The sequence below is a fragment of the Pararge aegeria genome, chromosome 23 (genome assembly GCF_905163445.1).
Source record: "Pararge aegeria chromosome 23, ilParAegt1.1, whole genome shotgun sequence".
NCBI classification, from domain to species: Eukaryota; Metazoa; Arthropoda; class Insecta; order Lepidoptera; family Nymphalidae; genus Pararge; species Pararge aegeria.
Genome location: NC_053202.1, coordinates 4,125,780 through 4,145,637, shown reverse-complemented (window position 1 = coordinate 4,145,637; position 19,858 = coordinate 4,125,780). Strand labels below are relative to the sequence as shown.

Sequence of the window (19,858 nt, the reverse complement as noted above, 5' to 3'; positions counted from 1 at the left end):
TAAAAATATTCATCAGTCATCTTAGTACCCATAACACAAGCTACGCTTACTTTGGGGCTAGCTGGCGATGTGTGTATTGTCGTAGTATATTTATTTATTTATTTATTTATTTTCACGACCCTGACGATGAGATTACTACTGACAATGCTCCCTATCCGAACATATAATCAACCTCTGCACAGCGTTTTCGCCGGCGAAGACGAGGTCTTCTGACGTTATCCGGACTGTTATACTATCAGTTAAGTTTTGCCCAAATTTTGTGTAGATCGTATGAATATGATTGGAGATAGAGGACAGAAGTCCTAAATTTTATATATATAGATACTGAACCAATGACCTTGATGCCGTAAAACGTCGACCAATCACAACCCGCGGTGGCGGTGGAGTGATCGATCGACGAAAAGGCATCGACGTGGATGATGTTGGCATTCGGGGAGTTGATTAGAAGGTGAAAACAAAAAGTGTGAAATATTAAGAAAAAAAAAATTATAATTAAATACTAAAGAAGAAAGTTGTGTTTATTCTCACTGACCCCCTTCAAAACGTTATGTTTGATATCTGATTTATTGAGGTCGGTGTAGATTTTGAAGCAGTACGCTGCGTCCTGTAATTTAGTCGGGCGAAGCCGCACGGCAAATCTAGTGTATAATAAGATTGCGAAAGTTATTTTTATTGTTTGTTTGTTTATATATTCGCTATCTACCCGAATGTTCAAGTGAAATACATCGTGCATGATAATTTTAACACGTGTATAGCATGAATCCTGTCGATAGATCTTTTACAACAGCCTTAGTACATTTTCTCGCTTACAGTCGAGGTATATATATAAAAAAAAAAACATTTATTTTAAGTAGGCCTACTTTATAAGCATTTTTGAAACCTCAAGTATGTCTGATGGTAGTGACTCTACCACCGGTTCGGAAAGCAGATTCTACCGAGAAGAGCCGGCAAGAAGCTCAGTAGTTGCTCTTTTGTATATAAAACTATACCCACAAAGTAAAATGGGCCTTACCTTATACCCGTTTTATTTCTGTTTCACTTACGAAGAACAAGGCATAGCCTAAGTTAGTAACGCCTAATAAAACGAGATTTCTAGGCATACATTTAACTTTCACCAATCGATTTTTACTAGGTGACTTATATAACCTACCTTGTCTATGGCTTTAAAAAGAGGGATTAAAATTATTTTTCATCTGTCAAGTCTCCTAAAATTTACGATCCGCCGAATCGGTGACGTAACTTAAAAACGTACATAACTCCTAAAAGTTAGAAGTGCGTGCCGAACTTGGACCCCCCGTAAGCGAGACAAAATATCTATCTAACCTTCACGATTTCAATGTTTTTTTTCTTTACATTATGTAGCAGCGTCAAACTTAAAGAATTATTTGTTTTAATAGATGTGTTTTTTTCCAGTATACCTTGGACAGATAACATTAGTCTTGCGACCGCGTGGTCGGGGCCTGTTTAACCAAAATTGCGTAACCTTGAAGAGTCACCACTACTGTATTTGCTCACGAAATCCCAGTTGTCTCTAGTCGCTACTTTTATTTACTTAGCTTGCATAATAGACAAAATCATGGCATCACTAGTTTGCTGTGGGCGCTTCTTAGACCAGGGCGCATTTGGAATCCTCCTAGCTTTATTTTAAGTTAACGAATGTAGTTATTATCATCATTAATGGTAATTATACTGGTAATATTATACGTGTGAACGCTTCATAAGCGCCTGTGAGAGTTCTACATCAAAAAGACATTTTTTAATTTGAATTTCAAATTTGATGGAAAGTGAAAATTTTAAAACAATTTCAAAACTTCCGGAAATCTTTTCTGATAAAAGTTCAATACAGCTGAGTCCACCATAAGCTGCAAGATTTGTTGCTGGCAATCGAGAAGTCTTTTTCGAATATCAAACTCTATACCGTCAAACTACCTTAATGGTACTACATGGTTATTTAGAGTTGAAAATCCCATACTAATGTTTTTTTTAACAAACATTCTGCCAAAATCTCTAGCTAAAGAATTCCAGGCAAATTTGAGTTTTGAGCTAAATACTCATAAGATCCATTTTACTCTGATGTTTAAGTATGTGAATACTCAAAAACGACTCGTATATTGCGTGCGACCAAATCTTGTACTAAGGGGACTGATAAATGCTTGTCATCATATAGTAGGCAGTTTAAATGAAGTCAGATTCTTTGTTGTCGTCACAGATTTGAGGAAGTCGTTGGTTGTCAAATTAAATTTAACACAGATGTTTTAGTGACCTTGCAATAGATTATCATCTAATCATCTATTTTTAATCATTTGTAAACGTAATAATAGAATTTAGATAAGAATAAAAGCAATATGTTCTTTGTTACACCCCGACGCAAGAACGCCGGGGTGCAGCAGGATTTACGAGTGGTATTTTTAGTATATATTTATTTTTTGTTAGTCGTTTTATATATTTTTTTTGTTAGTAAAATTATACGTAGGTTTAAGTTGACAAACCACCATCACCTCCCAATTATGTAAACATATATGTATAAGCGCCTGTAGTGAATATATTTGAATATTTTTTTTTTTTATAATCGCAAGCGTTTTACGACTTCTTCTGTACATTACGCTAAATGACATAGGTATATAAATTGAACCGTTGACTTTAAAAAAATTTCAACCATTACGTACCTACTAGGTACTCAAAATTAATACATAATTAAAAAAAAAAACCACCAACTTTTTAGCCTATCTTAGCCTGTTCATTTCGTACCCATACAAAGGGAGTTGTGAAAAAAGACGTACTCTGTCAATTTGTGGTGGCGGCCATCTTGGATTTGAAATTCATCATAATGCGCATGAGAATCTGCACCACCAACCAATGTCAGAAGCAAGCGATGAACTGTAGCCATAACGGCGTCAGGGAGTTTTAGGTTCTTGGTGACAACAGCTTTTGGTGCATTACCTACTGGAAACTGTCGGAGGACATGTAGCTTTCTGGATCTTCTTATGTATATGCGCCTGCGCAATACTTTTTACTGTTTTCTTCATCCCGGAGACAAAAGGAACCACTATGTTTCGAGATTTCGAAATATTTGTGATATTTTTATCTATTTGTTTATGCCTTAGTATTTATAAGTACAATATTGCCATTATTATATTGTTTTGATAGTAATAAATACTTTTAAAGATTTTACTATTCCGAAACATGCTCGGAATTTTGAGCATTATTTTGACAAACTTCTTCGAGATAAATCGTATTTGATATACTGGTCAAATACATGCGTTCAGCGGCCGGCAAAAGTTGTGTGAAAATCTATATCTGTTGTCATCTGTTATCAAATAAATTACATAGTAAACTCATGTTATCTCACGTGTCATTTAAAAATGGAACGATCGTTTCCTCCAGAACATGACAATCAATGAGGTAATGTATCAAAGGTTCAATTAAAATTGAGTAGTGGCTTGCCAATATGAAGCTGTTTATTAAAAAAAAAAAAGAAATGATCACTTCAAAAAAATATTGTAGTTTATTGTTTATCATTGATTTTGAAAAGTATTTGTAGTTGACAAAGTGAAGACATGCTTACAGTTTACGTACGAGCTGGCCGCTGCAGTAATTTACTATTCCTGCAAAGTTCTAATACCTGGTTGGACTGAAAGTACTATCAAAATCGTTATCGTTAACCCGTTCTGAACATATGGCCAGACGAACCGTTTGAGATACTTACCGATGGATAAATAGTTTAAAAAACCTATGTCAATGTCTCTTGAAAATTATAGTTGATAATGAAATTGCAGAATTAGTTTAATTTAAAAGCATTACAGCTTCTATATTGAATCAAAAGTGTAATTAATTACATTTATTTTTTTCGAAGATGTTTATCAATTTAAAAGGGTAAAATTTTTTTGGCTGTGACTTTCTACTCTAATAATAACGTTGAAGAGTTTATTTTCATTTTTGAACACGCTATTCATCATTATTCGGATATGCCATAAAATTCGGTTTAGTAAAACCTTTATTACATGAAATTTGATATTCGTAATTTTCGCATCTTATCTCTCACAAAATAGTGAATGTAAAAGATTGTATACTGTAAAATGATGTTGAAAAAGAGCAATCTGCCGAGTTTCTTTCCGGCTCTTCTCGGTGGAATCTGCCTTCCGAACCGATGGTAGATTCACTACAAACAGACTGACTTGACGTTTTAAAAGTGTTTATAAACTGTGCCTACTTGAAACAAATGAATTTTGAATTTTGAAAGCTTTTTATAATTTTCACCGCTGATCAAACAGGGTAAAATTAACAAGTAACTCTATGCTAAAATCAAGTTAATTGGATGCTTCTTTAGGGCGCGAAGAAACGACAAACAAACAAACACACTTTAGCATTTATAATATTATATTTATTTATATTACTGCTAGTAAGGATAGCAAAATCTCCAGTCATTATTAAACCTAGAAAGGCATTTTTTAGCAATATCATGCCAGTGAAATCATCGATAAACTTACCAATATTTGGCTCCTTTGCTTGATTTTATCAAAATTAATCTCGTATCTACGATATGGGGTATTTAAAACGAAGTAATATTTTCAATTTACCATTCTTATTGGATAAGTCGTGTTGTGTGAATCTCAAGACCATCGCTTTAAGTATTTATTTTCGTTAAAATAAAAAGTACCTGTAATATTTTTTTTAATTACTTCAAATATGTTTGTACAAATAACTGGTGTGAGACGTCAAGTGTTAATATCACTATGCTGTAAGTGATACTTTTTTCCAACTTATTATAAAGTTTCATTTTTTTATACATATAAAATAAAATATATATTGATTGCTTGACTGCAATCACACCAGCACTTCTAAGGAAAGGATATAAATTTATTTTCTCCCACAGCTTTATCAACTCTCAGAGCACTGGTGCGCCAGTGGAAATAATATCCAAATAATATATGTGTATTATAAACGGGGGTAAACTTCTATTAACATTACATGTTCCAGTGATTTAGCAAGTGGGCACGTTAATTATATCCCTTGTCAGGGGATATAATCGGGGGATATAATTTTTATCTCCCGCCCGTCTCACTTTTGTATTTTTTTGTGTGCAAAAGTGACGTTTGACAGCAAAGACCGCGAGATTGACGCCTGGCAATTCCTGCCTGGCAAGTCTGTTGTGAGATACGTTATCACCCTGCGGGTCTCCTCTCAGAATAAAAGGGGTTTATCGCACCATCCTGTCCCAGTGCGGATTGTTAGACTTCACACGCCTTTGAGAACGTTATGGAGATCTCTCAGGCATGTAGGTTTTCTCACGATGTTCTCGTTCACCGTTTAATCAGGTCATATTTTAACTGCTCATAAATTAAAAACGCATATAATTCCGAGAAGTTAGAAGTGCGTCATCGAAGTCGGCCCCCCCCGTAAGCTTTTCACGATAGGTATGTGTGATGTACTGTTTTTTGCTCTAAATAAATAAATAAACAAATAAATATACTACAACAATAAACACATTGCCATCTAGTCCCACAGTAAGCGTAGTTTGGGTTATGGGTGCTAAGATGACTGACGAATTTATTAATATTAATAATTTATTAATAATTTACATAAATACTTATAAAATACAGACAAACACCCAGACACTAAAAACATTCATGTTCATCACACAAACATTTTCCAGTCGTGGGAATCGAACCCACGGCCTTGAACTCAGAAAGCAGGGTCGCTGCCCACTACGCCAATCGGCCGTCTAAATAATATATAGTAATATGTAGCAGCCACACAATTGCATGCAGTGCATTGTGTCTAAAAACAGTTAAACGCACATCGTGAGATGTGCGTTTCTGAAATAACCGCGTAACGTTGCTGGCTCAAAAAATATTTATTTATACTCTTTATTTGTACACCACTCAGAAAAACGAGACAAAAAAAGAACAAACACATGAAGAATGAAGCAGGATACAAAAGGCGGCCTTATCGCTAAGTAGCGATCTCTGCCAGGCAACCTTCGGATTAGGAAAACTAAAAAGAAAAACGAATAGGTGGGACACACTATTTAGTACATACATACAAATATCTACATACTAATACATAAACCAGACTACACAAATACAATAATACTATTGATAAATATAAAAAATAAACATTCTAATACATATTTTAACATAAGATAAATACTTAAATATGAGTTTGAGTAGATAAATAAATAATAACAGGCGTCTTTACTGAGCGAGATATTGAGCCTTAACAGCATTTTTAAATATACCCAGTGACTTCGACTGTCTTATGTTCAATGGGAGTGCATTCCATAATTCTGCAGCTTATAAAACTTCTTTTTGTGGACCTAATTATTCCCATTTTTTGGTAAACTAAGGTAAAGGTGCCTCGTTTAATGGTTTAAAATTAGAGGTAAATTAATTACTGTCAACTGCTTAATGGAATGTAGTTACTAACCGTCTGTTCGAGAAACACTACTAAAGTGGGGTGACTCAAAACGACCCATTAATCGTGTGCGCGTTGTCTGTATGTTCTTAAGTCTGTGATCGTAGCGTTGCGGTTAAGTTAAAGAAGTATTTGTTTTAATAGATGTGTTTTTTTTCAGTATACCTTGGACAATTAACAATAGGTTACGCGTCCGCGTGGTCGGGGCCTGTGATACCAAAATTGCGTAACCTTGAAGAGTCACCACTCCCGTATTTGCTCACGGAATCCCAGTTGTCTCTAGTCGCTACTTTCATTTACTTAGGATGCATGATAGGTATAATTTTAAACTAAATATTAATTTGACTGTGAGTTGGTGATAACAAACAAAACTCCGGCTTAGTTTGCTGTGGGCTCTTCTTAGACCAGGGCGCGTTTGGAACTCTCCTAGCTTTAGTTTTAAGTTAACGAATGTAGCTATCAATATCACCTAACATTAATGATAGGTAAAATATTATATGTATGAACGCTTCATAAAAGCCTGTGATAGGTCTACATCAATACAACATTTTTGAATTTGAATTTTGAATTGGAATGCGAAAATTATAAAAGAAATTTAAAATTTCCGGAAATCTTTTCTGATAAAAGTACCAAATATCTGAGTCCACCATAATGTCGCTTGTAATCGAGAAGTCTTTTTCGAAAACCTTAAAGTACCTTAATTAAGTAGTTTCGAGTTGCAAATCCCGTACTTCTGTTTTTTTTCACAAATATTCTGCAAATAGCACTAGCTGAAGAATTGCAGTCAAATTTGTGTTTTAACGTAATACTTATATGATACATTTTACCCTGATGTCTACGTATTTCAATTCTCGAAAACGACTCAATTAGGTCGATCAGATTACGAGCGTCCAAATCTTGTACCGATATTGTTATGCTTATCAGCGTATAGTAGGCAGTTTAAATGTAGACAGATTCTTTTTTATCACCATAGTTATGAGGAAGTCGTTGGTTATCAAATAAAATTTTACATAGTTCTTTGAGTTACCGTGCAATGGATTATCATCTTATCTATATGTTATCATTTGTAGACTCAATAATAGAATTTAGATGAAAGATAATAAAATCTATATTTTTATTACAACATATTATGAAATTATTATGAAAGGATACGAAAAAATAAACGAATCAAATTACTTTGTTAAAACCCTGACGCCGTGCCGGGTTGTTATAACTTTATAAGCTGGCTTGACTAGTGGAATTCTTACTAGTCTAGTATATTTTTATGATACAACGTGTAAATGAAAACCGAAATAATACTTCACAGGCTTTGGAGGTACATTATGTACTGTCTCCGAGACTTATCTGTGAAACCGAAAACCTAATAGTTTTTGGAGTAAAACACAGCCATAGTTTTTACTGAAAGCAATAAGATTCAGCCCTAACATCACAAGAAAAATTAAAATCATGGGACTTGTTACTTTATTAGGTACGCATCGCGTAGCGTACGTACTATGCACGTGTCGGTCGGTTTCATCTTAAATAGGGTTGTCAAAAGTAAACACTAAGAACGTTTTGAATTATTTTGTATGGAAACATAGATTTGCTTTTTTTGGTTTATTACAGGGTGATTCCTTGCGAATCTTATATACTTATGCATCCTTTAATATTATTTCGTAATTCTGTTACACGTTGTATATTTATAATAGCAGTCCTTCATCCGCTTATAAGTTAATCTTAAAAGATAGGCATATGCTGTCGCGGACTGTTTTTATTTAAGACTTAAAAAAAATTGAAACATTTATCATTGGTGCTATGCTCCTTTTGATCTTAGCGTGATGATATATGTGACGATAGCCTTTAGCTATCCAACACTGAAAGAATTTTTCAAATCAGACCAGTTCTTCCGGTGATTATCGCGTTCAAGTATACAAACGAAAGAACAAACACACTCTTCAGCTTTATATATTATCATCCTATGTTTTTGAAGTTAGATACATGGAAATCGGCATCAATTTTAAGTATAAAAAAAATTATTATGGAAAATTTCCTGGTTATAAATTTGGGGGGTGAAAAAGGGGGATGAAAGTTTTTTAAAAACTGAAATTTAGGTTTCTTTTAAAGCATTGACATCAGCTCAGAAAATGTTTTATCTAAAGGTAAAACAGGGGTTGGAAGTTTGTATGAAAGTCATTAAACGAGTAATTCTTGTGTATATATATATATATATACACAAGAATTACTCGTTTAATATAATATATATATATATATATAAATGGAATCTCGGAATCGGCTCCAACGATTTTCATGAAATTTAGTATACAGGGGGTTTCGGGGGCGATAAATCGATCTAGCTAGGATTCATTTTTAGAAAATGTCATTTTATTCGTGTTTTCCGGTAATAACCGATTTGATGCAAACGAAGTTGCACGGGTCAGCTAGTATAAAAGAAAGTTGTGTTAGTTACACCATTTATAACTCAAGAACTTTTTTACCAATTTTTATGATATTTGATTTTTTGGATTTCTCTTAGTCCGGAATAGGATATAACATTCATCAAAAAAAAAAAGATCTGCGCTACGAAGTTCGCCGGGACAGCTAGTTTTAAATAATTGTTTCTCAACTTTCAGGTCCATATATAATGGTTTGGTTATCAAACACAAAAGGAAGGAAGCCATGTATGATAGCTGGTGCTATAGGAATAGCTTTAGCTTACGTTGTTTTGGCAACAGCGAACAATCTGGCTATGATATATATTGGTAGATTCATGGTGGGCTTCGGTGCGGGCACCATTAATATTGTGAATCTGGTGTACATGGGTGAAATGGCGTAAGTTTGTTTTTTTTAATTGTTTTATTCAATTCAGTGGGTAGAACATCAAGTTTCAAGTTGAACATTAATTTGTTGAATTCGACGGATAAGGATTTCTTTTCTGCTTATACAGAGGGCCAGGTTTAAGATTTTCTATTTTGTTACTTATTCGATCGCGTCATCAAGCGGTGATGGCGCAGTGGGTAGGTGCTCGACTTCACTTTCGGGCAGAGTTCGAATCCCGGCACGCACCTCTTACTTTTCTAAGTTAAGTGCGTTTTAAGCAATTGAAATATCACTTGCTTCCACGCTGAAGGAAAACATCGTGAGCAAAATGCATGCCTGAGAGTGCTACATAATGTTCTCAAAGGTGTGTGGAGTCCACCAATCCGCACTGCCAGAGTGGTGGACAACGGCCTTAACCCCTTCTCATTGTGGGACGAGACCCGTGCCGGTATAGACGGCCGGTATTGGGTTGATATGATGATGATTACACTACAAGTAAGACTGCAATGTCACCTGTAAGTGATGATGCAGTCTAAGATGGCAACGGGCTAACCGGTTAGGGGTTAGTTGTATGAAAACAGACGACTTACAAGAAATGGTCATAAATTAGTGACATCTGCATATCGTCTGCGAAAGCTGCAGAAGTCATTTGTGGGTATACGCTTTCATAATATGATTCCTAAGGTAATTTTGGACCTAACAATGCATAAGTTTAAAGAATGTGTTAAAACACATTTATTACAGCGAGGTTTTTATACAATCGATGAATTTCTTAATGACAAGGTTGCTTGGAAGCATCCGGCTCCGCTTTCATCTTTCACAAGATAGAAAAATGAATTTTAAAATGTAAAATGTAAATTGTGATTATGAATTTTTAATTTATACATAAACTAAGTTCTACGCCGTAGCAGCAGTAAGAAATTAAAGGAAACACTTCTTTCACAGATCTCCAAACATAAGAGGTATTTTACTGACAGTTTATGGAGTTTTCTTCACAGTGGGAGCTATAATATTGTACTCAACCGGGCCATTTGTATCGTATTATGGCACGACTTATATTGGTATTTCTCTGAGTTTGGCTCACGCATTCAGTATATTATGGATACCAGAGTCGCCCCTTTTCTATGCACTTCAGGGTAAGTTGCGTTGATTTTAGCATAACGTAAAGATGATAGCGTCCCAAATTACGACACACTGGGCCGCAATTATGTTTTTTTGATTTTTAAAAAGATGCATTTTAAATTTATAAAATTGATAATTCCTCCAAGTGTAGGTAAAAACACTAATTGAATTTATAAAAATTTCATTATTTATTTATTTATTTTTGAGAAAAAAACATAAAAATTTTCGGAACCGACAGGATTTGAACCGAAAATTTTTATATGCATTTTTAATTTATAAATTGATAATTCTTCCAAGTGTAGGTAAAACACTAATAAAAATGATAAAAATATCATTATTTATTTATTTATTTTCGAGAAAAAAACATATAAAAATTTTCGGAATCGACTGGATTTGAACCGAAAATTTTTATATGCATTTTAAATTTATAAAATTGATAATTCCTCCAAGTGTAGGTAAAAACACTAATAACAATTATAAAAATATAAAAAAAGCAATGTGTCATCTCTTGTTTCAAACGTGATTCATTGTAATATGGACCTTTGAAAAAGTAGATCGAAACTTCAACGTTTCCTACTAGATGACGCTACAGTCGCTATAAGACTGATGTGTAAGGCATATACTAATTTCGGCATCGACGGTAGGAGAGCCGTAGCTTAATTGGTGAAAGCGCTCAGGCCGCGATTGCCCGAGAGTCGCAGGTTCAAATACTCCGAAAATTTTTATATGCATTTTAAATTTATAAAATGAATAAATAATGATTTAAAAAAAACCAAGTCTGACTCGCATACGAGTTCGTACCATATTGTCTGTTGAATGCGATCCCCTTTTTATATTTATATTGTTCGGTCTCTTTATTTATTAGCTTTCAAGGGAAACAGACTATTACACATAAAATTAATGCCGTATTTTTATATCAAATAAACCAATGAAGTTTCCACAACTTAGTTATACATATGCGATAACATTAACCACAATTGCTTAGGAATAAGTACCTACAAAGCGAAAATTATACAAAAAAAATATAATTAAAACATAAAAGAAAAACAAAAACTTTAAAACTTATACTTAACCAACTTATTGATGACATATAATATGACATAATAAATTTGCTATCTCTCTCTCTCTCTCTTAGTATTTTATTGTTATATCGGCAACAGAAATCTGTGTCGTCTGTTAAAATTCAACTGTCTAACAATCACGGTTGCTGAGATATAGCCTGGGCAGAATATATATATAGAGGGGGGGGTTATATATATATATTTTTGGGGGTCGTTGGTACTCGCGTCCGTAGGAATTACCGAAATTAGGTTTTAACCCTTGTTACCCTACACGTGGCCCCTGGGTGGTGCTAAACGAGTATCATTTTCTTAGGTGGTAGGCTTCGGCCGTGGCTAGAATTACCACCCTGCGAGCAAAACCGCGCCGCAAAATGACTGATTGTGTCAGTTGACTGATGCGATTTGTCGTGTTCCGGAACGATGCTCGTAGTAGCTTATCTAAAGGGGATGGGTATGTACAGTTGCGTTGCGTTTAATGACAGGATCCGATCCACGGGGTAACTACACTGGACGCCTCGAATTGGAGGCTAGCGGGATCCGAAGCACGGTGCACCGCTGGCCGACCGCAGGTAGTAGGGGGCCCAACTAATAGGTTCGTCACCTATGAAAGGCTGCCCCGCCAACTAGCGAAAAATCCTGGGATGGCTTCCATCGTGCTGGTTGACGACCAGAGAGAGGACCCGATGGTGATTCCCAGGGGGGTTCGGGCGTCCCCGCAGTCTCCAGTCGAGTCTTCCTTTTAGTGTGGTATCTTCGTGGATTGAGGAGTCTACAAACGTCGCGCCTCGTATAACTGCCATCCCTTTTCCTATTCACCCTTTACATCAAATGACACGCAAAATGAAGAAAAGTAAGTATACACAGCGGTTGCACCTCCTCTCCTTAAAAGTGCATTTCTCAAATATAAGAGGAATACACTCTAATCTCTGTGCAGTCCACCATCATCTGGAGACTGAGAGGCCGCATTTACTTTTTCTTACGGAGACACAAATTGGGGTTCCAACTGATGTAGCGTATCTTCAGTACCCAGGGTATTCACTTGAGCATAATTTTAAACCTCGTGCCGGGGTCTGTATGTTCGCACGTAATGACGTCTGTTGCCGGCGTCTCCGTAACTTGGAGGTACCCAACTTCTCAATCATGTGGTGTCTATTGGATACAGGTACGGATCAGATTGTTTACGCCTGTACTTATCGCTCACATAGTGGTGACCAGGAGACGACGCGGATGTTTCAGTATCTCAGTGAAACGGCTGACACCGTACAGCGTCGGTATCCGACTGCCCAAATGGTTTTTCTGGGTGACTTTAACGCTCACCACCAGGACTGGCTATTCCCATACCAGAACACCGACCACGCCGGGAGAGAGGCGCTTAAATTTGCCTTATCGCTAGATCTCTCTCAGCTAGTCCAAGAGGCAACACGGGTACCTGATATTGACGGCCACACACCTAATTGCCTAGACCTTCTGCTGACTACCGACCCAGACCGTTTTTCAGTATCAGTTAGAGCTCCCTTGGGCACTTCTGATCACTGTTTGGTTAGGTCAGTGTCAAACTATCACCCCCTGGACTCCGGTTCTACTGGAATCAGACGGGTGTGGCGATACAAGTCAGCAGATTGGGACGAGATGCGGCATTTTTTTGCATCTTTTCCTTGGCGGCAAGTATGCTTCTCGTCTAATGATCCGTCGAGCAGTGAAAAAGCTTTATCGGAGGTCATAATGCAAGCCATGGAATACTTTATTCCATTCGCTCACGTATCACTCGATGGCAGGGTTCCACGGTGGTATAACGCTGAGTGTGCCCAAGCAGAGGCACATAAAGATACAGCGTTTGCAGCGTGGGCTGAAGCCCGTTCAAAAAAAGCTCCGGATATCACCGCCAAGAAGAGAGCTTTTAACTTAGCCGCCAAGTCCTACAAGAAGGTACTAAAAAGAGCTCGTTTTAGTCGCACCATACGTATCGGGGCAAAATTAGCTTCTTATCCACGTGGTAGTAAAGCTTTTTGGTCCCTTTCGAAGTCCATCGAAACGAATTTTTGCCGTCCTTCGCTGCCACCCCTTTTGAAACCTGACGGGTCTCTGGCTTTTACTGCAACAGATAAAGCTAACCTCTTAGGATCTCTGTTTGCAGCTAATTCACAGCTAGATTCAGGAAGTGCCTCACCACCAACCATACCTTTTTGTGACTCTGTCATGCCAGAGATACGCATTCGACAGTGTGAGGTTTTAAAAGTGCTCCGCAATCTGGATGTGAATAAAGCCAGTGGTCCAGACGGAATTCCAGCAGTGGTTCTTAAAACCTGTGCTCCCGAATTGTCTCCTATTCTAACACGTTTATACCGCCTCTCCCTTAAAACCACTCGGGTCCCGAAAGCTTGGAAGATTGCCAACGTGCAACCTGTTCCAAAAAAGGGTAGCCGTGCCGACCCATCTAACTACAGACCAATTGCTATCACCTCTTTATTATGTAAAAGTCTGGAGCGTGTACTTAATAACAGACTTCTGGCATACCTAGAAAACAACGAACTCCTGTCAGACCGTCAGTACGGTTTTCGACGAAATCGGTCAACAGGGGATCTTTTAGTGTATGCCACGCACATCTGGGGTGAAGCCATGGAGAAGCACGGTGAAGCGCTCGCCGTTTCACTCGATGTATCGAAAGCTTTTGATCGTGTCTGGCATGAAAGTCTTCTGCACAAGCTTCCAGCCTACGGGTTACCCATTAGTTTTTGCAACTGGATCGCTGATTTCTTGAGTGGACGATTTTTTCGGGTTGTCGTCGATGGGTCCTCGTCTGACCTAATGGCCATCAACGCTGGTGTCCCTCAGGGATCGGTTCTTTCCGCTACGCTCTTCCTGCTGCATATAAATGATCTGTTAAAACCCGGCATCTTTGGGTATGCAGATGACAGCACTGTGACGGCTAGATACATGTCCAGTCCACGAGCTAGTGGAGACGAAACTCTTGTGCTCAGAGAGGCCTTGGTGAAACGCGTTAATCTGGCCTTAAGCGAGGTGTCCGATTGGGGTGACACTAATCTGGTACAGTTTAATGCTTCCAAAACCCAAGCGTGTTTGTTTTCCGCCAAACGGAGTCCGTTCCCCCTAACTCCGACTTTCCGAAATGTATCTGTGCCAATCACGAATAGTATTGAGCTCCTAGGTATCAGCATTTCGTCCAATCTAAGCTTTGGACAATGCATCGAGTCCAAAGCTAAAACTGCTGGCAAAAAACTTGGCATCCTCAACAAAGTTAAACGCCAGAACAGCTTCTAACCCTGTACCAAGCTCAGGTTCGGTCGTGCATGGAGTACTGCAGCCATTTATGGGATGGCTCTGCCAAGTACCAGCTCGATGCTTTGGATTCGGTGGATCGTCGTGCTAGGAGACTCATTGGCAACGACCTTGTAGTCAGTAGACTTCAAAGCCTTGAACACCGGCGCAAGGTTGCTTGTCTGGCTGTTTTCTACAAGATACATTTCGGAGAGTGTGCTCAGGAGCTATTCGATTTGGTCAAACCATCTCCTTTCTACCATCGAACTGCGAGGCACCGAAAGAATCTGCACCGTTACGTGGTTGAAATACCATCAACACGTACGAAGCGTTTTGCTTCTTCCTTTCTGATCCGCACCGCAAAGGCCTGGAATGCCCTCCCATCTTCCGTCTTCCCTGATACCTATAATCTGGGTACCTTCAAATCAAGAGTGAATAGGCATCTTCTAGGCAAGCGCGCTTCATCTTAGGCTGCATCATCATTTACCATCAGGTGTGATTGCAGTCAAGCACTTGTCTATATACTTTAAAAAAAAAAAAAAAAAAAAAAGATATATGTCGTCAGAAACTTATTTTACGACTACTTAACATGCTCATTTATTAACTAGACTACAGAAATTAAATAAAATAAAAATTACAGGTAGAGAACAGGAAATGACAAAAGTATTAGAAGACCTAGGCAGATCGCAGGATGTGGACAAATTGCTTAAAAAGAAAGAAGAATTTTCTAACACCAATACCAAGCGGGAGTGGATAGAATTGTTCTCTATTAGAAGTAATAGAAAAGCCTTGTTTATTGTCGGCGTAATAAACATTTTGCAGCATACAAGCGGAGTTTTGGCTGTAGTGTTCTTTTCGGCGGCCATCTTTGATATGGCCGGTTCGTCCATAGAGTCGCATTTAGCTATGATTATTATTGGATGCTTCCAACTTTTGGGCAGTGTAGTTACACCTTTCTTCATTGAAGGCACTGGAAGAAAAAGAATTTTAGCGATATCAAGTGCAATATGCTCTCTAAGTATGGTAAGTCAATAATCCCTACTGATATTAGAAAATCGAAAGTGTATTTGTTTGTTTGTATTACGCGGTAACTTAGCAGCAAATCGACTTAGAATCGACTAGATTTTTGGCATAAAGTTAGTTGAAAGGCCTAAGAGTAACGTAGGCTACTTTATATTCCAGGAAATCAGACGGTACTTACGGGGTTTGTGGAAAATTGTAATTAACTCTGACTAATAACGCGGGCAGCAGTACAAATTATTTTAAACTAAGATTTTAGTGGTTAATCAACATTTCTATCCGACTTCGCACATTCTATTCTCTACTGTGTGTGGTTTTTTACTTCTTCTCCACCTACTTTAAAGGAACAATTTGAATTTGTGGGTTGCCCGGGTGAAGTTCTCCGTACTGTAAGGAATCTGATTTAAGGGTGCCTCCACATAATTTATCTTTCTTCCAATTTCAATCCGCTCTCGGATTTCATGAGGTCGATTAGCATCTTCAAAAAACTTGTTAAAGATCAATTTTTGGCTGAATCTTCGGGACTTTAGTAATACCTGTTCTCTTCTGTTTTGTTTGGGGATTGACAATATTGTTTCTATTCATTGATATTCATTGTATATATAATAAAATAGTAATATAGTAGTAACATTATTGTGTAGAAGTAGTAAGTTACATATATATAGCTATTTATATATATAATAAACTTCTACAATCACATATATACAATCCTATATATATATTTAGGATTTACCTCTAGATACCTCTCGTCTTGAGCAGTATTTTACGCCATTATTTGCCTGGAAGAGATCGCTATGTAGCGATAATGCAGCCTAATTGTATACATCGGGTAAACTAGTTTTTTCTTATAATTTTCCTGTATTTTTATGTGGTGTACAATAAAAGTGTATTCATTCATTCATTTCTTACAAAAGGTACATACCACGGAAATATTATGGGATTTGTCTAGATTTCGACGTAGTCATGATGGGACTGCGGAGGTGCCAGATGTCATGTTTGATGTCACGGGCAGAATCAACTACCCGCTTTCGTGTTCTTTTTGTTGGTATTTCACGAACTGTTCGAAGCCACACCTCTCACCAGTCTGAAGGTCGTTGTCGCCGGTATATTTATAGGCATATGAGTCTTAACACCTATGCCTCAGGTTGACATAGGACAGCACGCTGCAGGTCGAGCTCCTTGCATGTTCTGCGAAGTATTGCTCTGTTTATAGGCGATGGTTACCCACTTCCCATCAGGTAGGCCATCTGTATGGACCGTCAATTTATCATCATCATCATCATCATGTCAACCAATCGATGTCCACTGCTGGACATAGGTCTTTTGTAGGGAGTTCCACAATCCACGGTCCTGGGCCGCTAGCCTCTAGTGGCTCCCAGCGCCTGAAGTCATCTGTCCACCTCTTTGGGGGCCGACCTACGCTGTGTTTACCGGTGCGGGGACGCCAATCCAGCGATGAAGCGATGGGCGATGGAGAGAGCTATGCTAGGAGTATCTCTACGTGATCAAATCAGAAATGAGCAGATCCGTAGGAGAACTAGAGTTACCGATATAGCTCAGCGAGTCGTGAAGCTGAAGTGGCAATGGCGGGGCACATAGCTCGGAGAAACGATGGACGTTAGGGGTTTAAGGTGCTGGAATGGCGACCGTCAATTATTGTTATTATAAAAAAAATTTTTTTTTTTTTTTAGTTCTTACTTGGAACGTACTTTTACTTGGACCTAAAAGATAATCCAATTGTGGATAATATAAAGTGGTTGCCAGTGGTAGTTCTAATCATGTTCTATATCGGCTACGATTCTGGTAAGTCTTATTTTTATACATTATGCACAATCCAAACATCCTAATATAATCCTGATGATTTTTTTTTTACCTGTCTATATTTTATTATGAAAATTAAGCTTAATTTTTTACACTCCGCGAACAGCAGGATAATCTGTATGGTGTTATTCATAATTTCTTCAATCCGTGATCTGTTTTGTGTGGAGTACCACACCAAGAAGATCTTCGGCAATGTACCCTCTACGCACGTTTCGCTCCGAAACCGGAGCATCCTCAGGAGATGTTGACTTTACAGTGAATAATTGTTAACAATTACTTATAAATTACACCATACAGATTCTCCTGCTGTTGGCGGAGTATAGCAAATTAAGATTAATTTTCATAATATATTATGGCAAAGTAACGCTTCTATCCAATGATATTTTAATGTTTTCTGTGTTCCGCTTTCTTGTTTTCTGTAAGGGATTGCTTTAACCTCCTTTAAACACAACTGTTTGTTTTTTTCTGCAATCAAGTATTCTAAATAAATACAGATTCAAATTTAGGTCAATCACTGCACTTTATTTTATTCCATATTGATATTATAAATGAAAAATTTGTATGGATGGATATAAACGGACGTTGATAAAACTTTACAATAATATAGGTTTTACAATAAAAATACATACAGGTTATATAATTTATAAATATTTTGTGTAAATTTGTCCAAATATAACAATTACTTTCAAGTAAGTCGAAAAAAAGCGGTAGCCCAGTAGGACTTCGATTTCACTTCGATTTTTTTTTTATTTATTATTTTGGCAATCTTTTTTTTTTAATCCACTTCTAGTTAGCCATTGAATGCAATGTCATCTAATGGTTAGTGATGATGCAGTTTAAGATGGTAGTGGTCTATACTGTTAGGAAAGATGTCAGTAATATTTAATTCATATCGGTTTCTACGATTATCGTCATCACGTCTTTGTCGGTAGGGTGGTAACTAGCGACGGCCGAAGCCTCCCACCAGACCACGCCAGGGAGGTCGACAAAATAAAGTTTACTTATAACTCAATTGCTTAGCTTGCATTGCTTATCTCAATCAATATTAACTCGGCTGAGATAAAATACAAATTCTTATTTTATTTACAGGTCTTGGCATAATACCAAATGCTATAATCGGAGAGATGTTCACAAGTAACGTCAGAAGCAAGGGTTCAACTCTAACTATGACAACGTCGTGGTTCTTTGGGTTCATGGTTACAACCGCTTTTGGTGCTTTACTGGAAGCTGTTGGAGGACACGTAGCATTCTGGTTCTTCTCGTGTACATGCGCGTGCGCAGTTCTTTTTACTATATTCTTCGTACCTGAGACAAAAGGAAAAACTTTATTGGAGATTCAAGATGCTTTATGATGATAATATTACCTGGACGTATTACATTATATGAATTAGTTCAATGAATTTGTGTATTGTAAATACATAGCACATAATAAATATCACGATTTACTTTCTTACGTTTAATAAAAACTGACTGTAATGAAATCCTTTTATTTTGATATGTATCTCTAATGGCGATAAACTATAAAACTATATAGTATTGTTACTTCAGAGCTAGCACAGGTAGGAGACAAAAATTATATCCCCCGATTATATGCCCTGACAAGGGATATAATTAATGTGTCCACCTGCACGGGAACATGCATTAGGAGAAGTTTACCCCCGCTTATTATTGCACATATTATTTGGATTTTATTTCCACTTATGCTCTTGTGCTCTGAGTGTTGATAAAGCTGTGGGAGAAGATAATTGTCTCCTGCCTTTGCTAGCCGTGCTGGAATATCTCAATATTAACTTCTTCCTTAACTGGATTAAAAATCGGGCAGTTTGACTTGTTGATAATTCCAGAATTCCAGCAACTGCGAAACTTTGGAGTATCGTTGTAGAGTTATCAGTTACATATGTTATTTATATCTCTATGTGATCAATTTAGGAATATGGAGATCCGTAGAAGAACTAGAGTTACTCACTCAGCTCAGTCAGCGCATGGGCGGGGTACATTACTCGGAAACCGACGGACGTTAAACCGACGGACGGACCGTCCCATGGTGCTGGAATGGCGACCCCGCACCGGTATATTTAGCGTTGGTCAACATCAGACGAGTCGCTGGGAGCTACTGGAAACATGCGGACCTAGGACCGCGGATTTGCGGATTTTTGGGACTCCCTACGAAAGACCTCCAGCTCCAGCAGAGAGATGTCCAGCAGTGGACGTCAGTCAAGATGGACCAACAGCATAAGATATGACAGGGGTTGGGAGGATGATGAAGGCTGAGGAACGGGTGTAATTAGACTCTTAAGGAAAGGCATTGTAGGCTGGCATTTAAAAGTAAAATTAGCTCTTGACTGCAA

General features: G+C 37.6%; 1 protein-coding gene across 1 annotated transcript; it reads left to right on the top strand.

Annotated features, from left to right (window-relative positions):
- The first annotated feature begins 4,686 nt into the window (after positions 1 to 4,686).
- Positions 4,687 to 18,862, top strand: LOC120634205 (facilitated trehalose transporter Tret1-like). The gene is made up of 7 exons (XM_039904669.1): positions 4,687 to 4,738; positions 6,575 to 6,730; positions 9,024 to 9,222; positions 10,156 to 10,346; positions 15,310 to 15,692; positions 17,381 to 17,492; positions 18,600 to 18,862. Exons 1-7 carry the CDS (start codon positions 4,687 to 4,689, stop codon positions 18,860 to 18,862), a joined length of 1,356 nt encoding a protein of 451 aa, XP_039760603.1.
- The last annotated feature ends 996 nt before the right edge of the window (positions 18,863 to 19,858 follow it).